The sequence below is a fragment of the Penaeus japonicus genome, unplaced genomic scaffold, assembly GCF_977035675.1.
Source record: "Penaeus japonicus unplaced genomic scaffold, GWHDUDI00000001_assembly GWHDUDI00000027, whole genome shotgun sequence".
Lineage (NCBI taxonomy): Eukaryota > Metazoa > Arthropoda > Malacostraca > Decapoda > Penaeidae > Penaeus > Penaeus japonicus.
This window is the reverse complement of record NW_028234429.1, coordinates 30,183,433-30,187,894: the sequence shown is the minus strand read 5'-3', so window position 1 is coordinate 30,187,894 and position 4,462 is coordinate 30,183,433. Positions and strand designations below refer to the sequence as shown.

Here is a 4,462-nt window from a genome sequence, read left to right as displayed (position 1 = left end):
ATCTCCAAGACCTTTGAACACATCATACACTAACACATAATGAACCACACTGACACTCACAACATACTCACAGACATACAACACGGCTTTAGGCCCAGACGATCACGCGAGACACAGCTCATCACCACGCATCATGACATATCACTACTCCTTGACAGACCTGACAAGTCAGGTTGATGCCATACTGCTCGACTTTGCTAAAGCCTTCGACAAAGTCCCCCGCAGAAGACCCATACACAAACTTAAACATTACGATATCACAAGACCAATTCTTCAGTGGGTCACTTTCTTATTAAACGGACGCAACGTGCACTACTCGTCGGATCATCTTCGACCTCTATCCCTGTCTCTTCTGGTGTTCCTCAGGGCACTGTTCTAGGTCCTCTTCTCTCCCTGCTTTATATAAATGATTTTCCACTATCCACTCTAAACTCTTCAATTAAGACCTTTTGCTGACGACAGCCTCCTCTATAGACCCATAGTGACTGAAGACAACTGCAGACTCCTCCAAGATGATTTAGACGCTCTCGAGCAGTGGGAGTCTAAATGGCAAATGACATTCCGGCCCGAGAAATTCAAATTGCTCCGCTTCACAAGATCTCATAAACTCATTGAATACAATTACATCTTACACAACCAACATCTTATACTCACAACACAGCACAAATACCTTGGCATTCACCTCTCACATAACATGTTCTTCAACACTCACACTGATTATATCACCAACAAAGCTAACAGAACACTTGGGTTCTTGCGGAGAAACCTACACAACTTCACACCGGACATCAGACACTTATCATATAATTCACTTGAGTACTGTGCTGCAGTGTGGGACCCTTACACGAAACACAACATTGAGAAGCTCGAGCAAGTCAATACTAGGGCTGCCAGGTTCATCACACGCAATTATACACTAAACACCTGGCATTACATCTAATATAAAGAAACAAATAAACATGGCTCTGCTCCAGACACGCAGACAGGCACACAGACTGTATGAAATCACAAACAACCTTATAGACATACACAAACAGGAATATCTCCAAACAGCACACACACGCAACACCAGAAACTCTCATTATTTTAAATATCTTACATACCACACTAGCACAGGCACCTACGAGCACTCCTTCTTTCCACCTACTATTCGTGATTGGAACAGTTTGCCCCCCAAAATTGTTAATATTAATAATTTTAACACATTCACAAAGGAATTAAATAAGCACTTGTCTCTCAGCAGCCCTTGATAAACCTTTCCCCCCATCAACCAAATCAACTATATGCGTGATATGCGCCAAAAATAGGCGCTCTACGCATTATAGATTCAGATTCAGATCTAAGTCCTTCATTACTTCTCGCTTGTTAGGCAAATCCGGCAAAATCTATGGGAGGACTTTGACCTATCCCAGTCGCCAGTACGCAATCTGACCCAGTGAAAAAAAGCGTGAGTGTAATTGATTTGTCCTTTCACATCACATTCACTGGTATTATTCTAGTATATAAACGGTAGCAATTCTAATTCTTAAAAAAAAAAAAAAAAAAAAAAAATCGCAACATGCAGCAATTCAAAATCATGTATATAAATCTGAACAATGATGACCTAAACACAAAACTTGAGAAAACAAAAATCCTGATAGCAGATGAAACGCTATATTACACATACAATATGAACTGCTGCAAAAGGGAAAAGAACTTTTAAAAGAACCCTGGATGGAAGGAGACGAAGGCGGTTAGTGTTATCTCATGAGAAGCACCGAAGGAAGAGATAGGTTACACGCTTCCCTCTTACCTCAGCATGAGATCTTATGGACATGGATTGAGGAAGAAAAAAAAAAGTTGTTGTTTCATGGTAAGTTCCGAAGGGTTAATTACATGTATGTTCTTGTAAGGCCATGGCAGAGTTAGGGTTATCTCATGACAAGCACGGACGGTATTAGCCGCTCCATGCATTCTCTTTTATATTAGAGCTTTTGTTAAAAAAAGGAAAGCGAAATACTACACATTCTATTACACGTATTCATTACGACATAAAATCATCATCCTCTCTGCTCCTCCGCTTTTGGTGCCCTTACTCCAAGGAGTAATGAAGAGGACAGGAAGTAACAGTTTTTCCCTTAATTTTTACTCCCTTTAGTTGCTTGTTAATGTAAAAGCACGACCAGAAAAGAACATTCGAGGAGACTTCCCTCACAAGAACCCTATTATGTATGACTGCAAATTCTGACACTACTAATCATATTGGCAGCAGTGTTTTCACGCACAAAATCCATAGCGTATGATCACTTAAGAAATTCAAAGGAAATTAGTTAAGAATACATTACTAAGAGAATCGTACTCACATCAACCTCATAGTGCTTTGACGAAGGAAGTGAGCCACCTCATGGTAGGCCGTTCTTCAATTCCTCCTCAACGACTTCGCTAAGATGTGGAACAAAAAACAAGACAAAAAACAAAAAACATCTACCGGGTATCAAAGTCAACGCAGATTTGTAATTTCAAATGAAAATTTTCATCGCCGAATTATAGAGTAATACGATAATGTGTAATAAAACTTATTAAATATGAGTGTTTTAACCTCGCGTTTGCCGCTGTGTAGTTACGCTAGTAGCTACACACAAACACAAGCATTCATGCACGCACGCACATAAACAAACAGACAAATGCACATAGTCTCTCTCTCTTTCATGTAATTTCTTATCCACTTTTACTGAACTTAATAATTGTAGGGCGATTACACATACACAGATGTTACATACAGAGTTCGGAAAATGGCTTCCAAAGCACTTATTCCTGAACCAGTTTGTTTACATCCGGGTACGTGCATCATGTATTCCATCTTTATTCAGCTTTGCTCCATCTTCTATTTCTTCTTATTTTTTTTTCGTCGGTTACATTCCGATCCTGATGTAAATATCTAACCTTAGACATTTACAGATATAAGTTAGAATTAAAAGTGTGACGGAGAAATACATTTAATAAAACTTACCGCAAAACTGACAATTTTACAATAATAATTTGACTTTTCCGGATATCAACAATTTCTTTGCCAACTATTCTACAGCTCTATATTTGTGCGCATACTTTTCGCAGAGCAACAAGGATAAATACGTTATCATTTTAAATGATCGAACACACTTGAATAACCTAGAGAATCTAAAAGAGGCATTTATCATTTAACTCACCTGGAGAGAGAGAGAGAGAGAGAGAGAGAGAGAGAGAAAGAAAGAAAGAAAGAAAGAAAGAAAGAAAGAAAGAAAGAAAGAAAGAAAGAAAGAAAGAAAGAAAGAAAGAAAGAAAGAGAAAGAAAGAAAGAGAGAAAGAAAGAAAGAAAGAAAGAAAGAAAGAAAGAAAGAAAGAAAGAGAGAGAGAGAGAGAGAGAGAGGGGGTGGACAGGGATATGAATATATCACAGTACCACCATCATCTTTTTCTCTCTTAAACATCATCTTCATCTATTCTTTTCATAAATCGGTCATCCTCTACAACTTTCTTCCGGTACCTATTTTTTCTCTCATCTCCCCTTTCTTTCCTACCCTTTTTTTTCTTTTCTCGATCTTTATGTTTCGCTGTTTAACCTTACTCGTCATCTTTTATCATTAATCCTCCTCCATCTTTCTCTACTTGCTTTTTGTTTATTTTCTCTATCTCCAACAGCTAACAAAATATCAAATAACGAATAAATCTCACGAATTTCACAGACTTACATGATGGAGATCATTTCTTAGTATTTTTTGTTGTTGTTCCTCTTCCTGCCGAGTCGCGAGTAACCAATGAAGGTTGAAATAAAAACGTAAACTGGCTATATTTCGAAGTGTAAAAGTTATATTTTTGTTGATTGAATCATTAACAGATGGCGTGAGTAATTGGTAATCGGTTGCCTATTGGTCCGCTGGACATTGATCAAGTTTTGTTGACCAATCACTAACGCCAAAGCAAGTAGTCACGCCATCTGTTGGCAAACAATTCAGCTTCATTTTATATGAATAAGCAGAAACACATACACACACAGGCACATACACATAAACATTCCCATTCCTATTCACACACACACACACACACACACACACGCACACGCACACGCACACGCACACACACACACACACACACACACACACACACACGCACACGCACACGCACACGCACACGCACACACACACACACACACACACACACACACACACACACACACACACACACACACACACACACACACACACACGCACACACACACACACACACACACACACACACACACACACACACGCACACACACGCACACACACGTACGCACACGCACACACACACACACACACACACACACACACACACACACACACACACACACACACACACACACACACACACACGCGCGCGCGCGCGCGCCCGCGTGCATACACTCACAATAATCACAGTAACAGCCACCTCATCCAGCCCAGTGTAGTTAGATCCAGTCTAGATG

At 39.7% G+C, this 4,462-nt stretch overlaps 1 protein-coding gene across 1 annotated transcript in view; it reads right to left on the bottom strand.

The window, feature by feature from the left end:
* Adk2 (Adenosine kinase 2) overlaps positions 1-3,825 on the bottom strand; it is a 52,919-nt gene extending 49,094 nt beyond the window's left edge. The window contains exon 1 of the mRNA XM_086552846.1: positions 3,708-3,825. Coding sequence (XP_086408972.1) covers positions 3,708-3,721 — 14 coding nt within the window. The 5' untranslated portion in view covers positions 3,722-3,825. The remainder of the gene's footprint in view (positions 1-3,707) is intronic.
* Between the last annotated feature and the right edge of the window lie 637 nt (positions 3,826-4,462).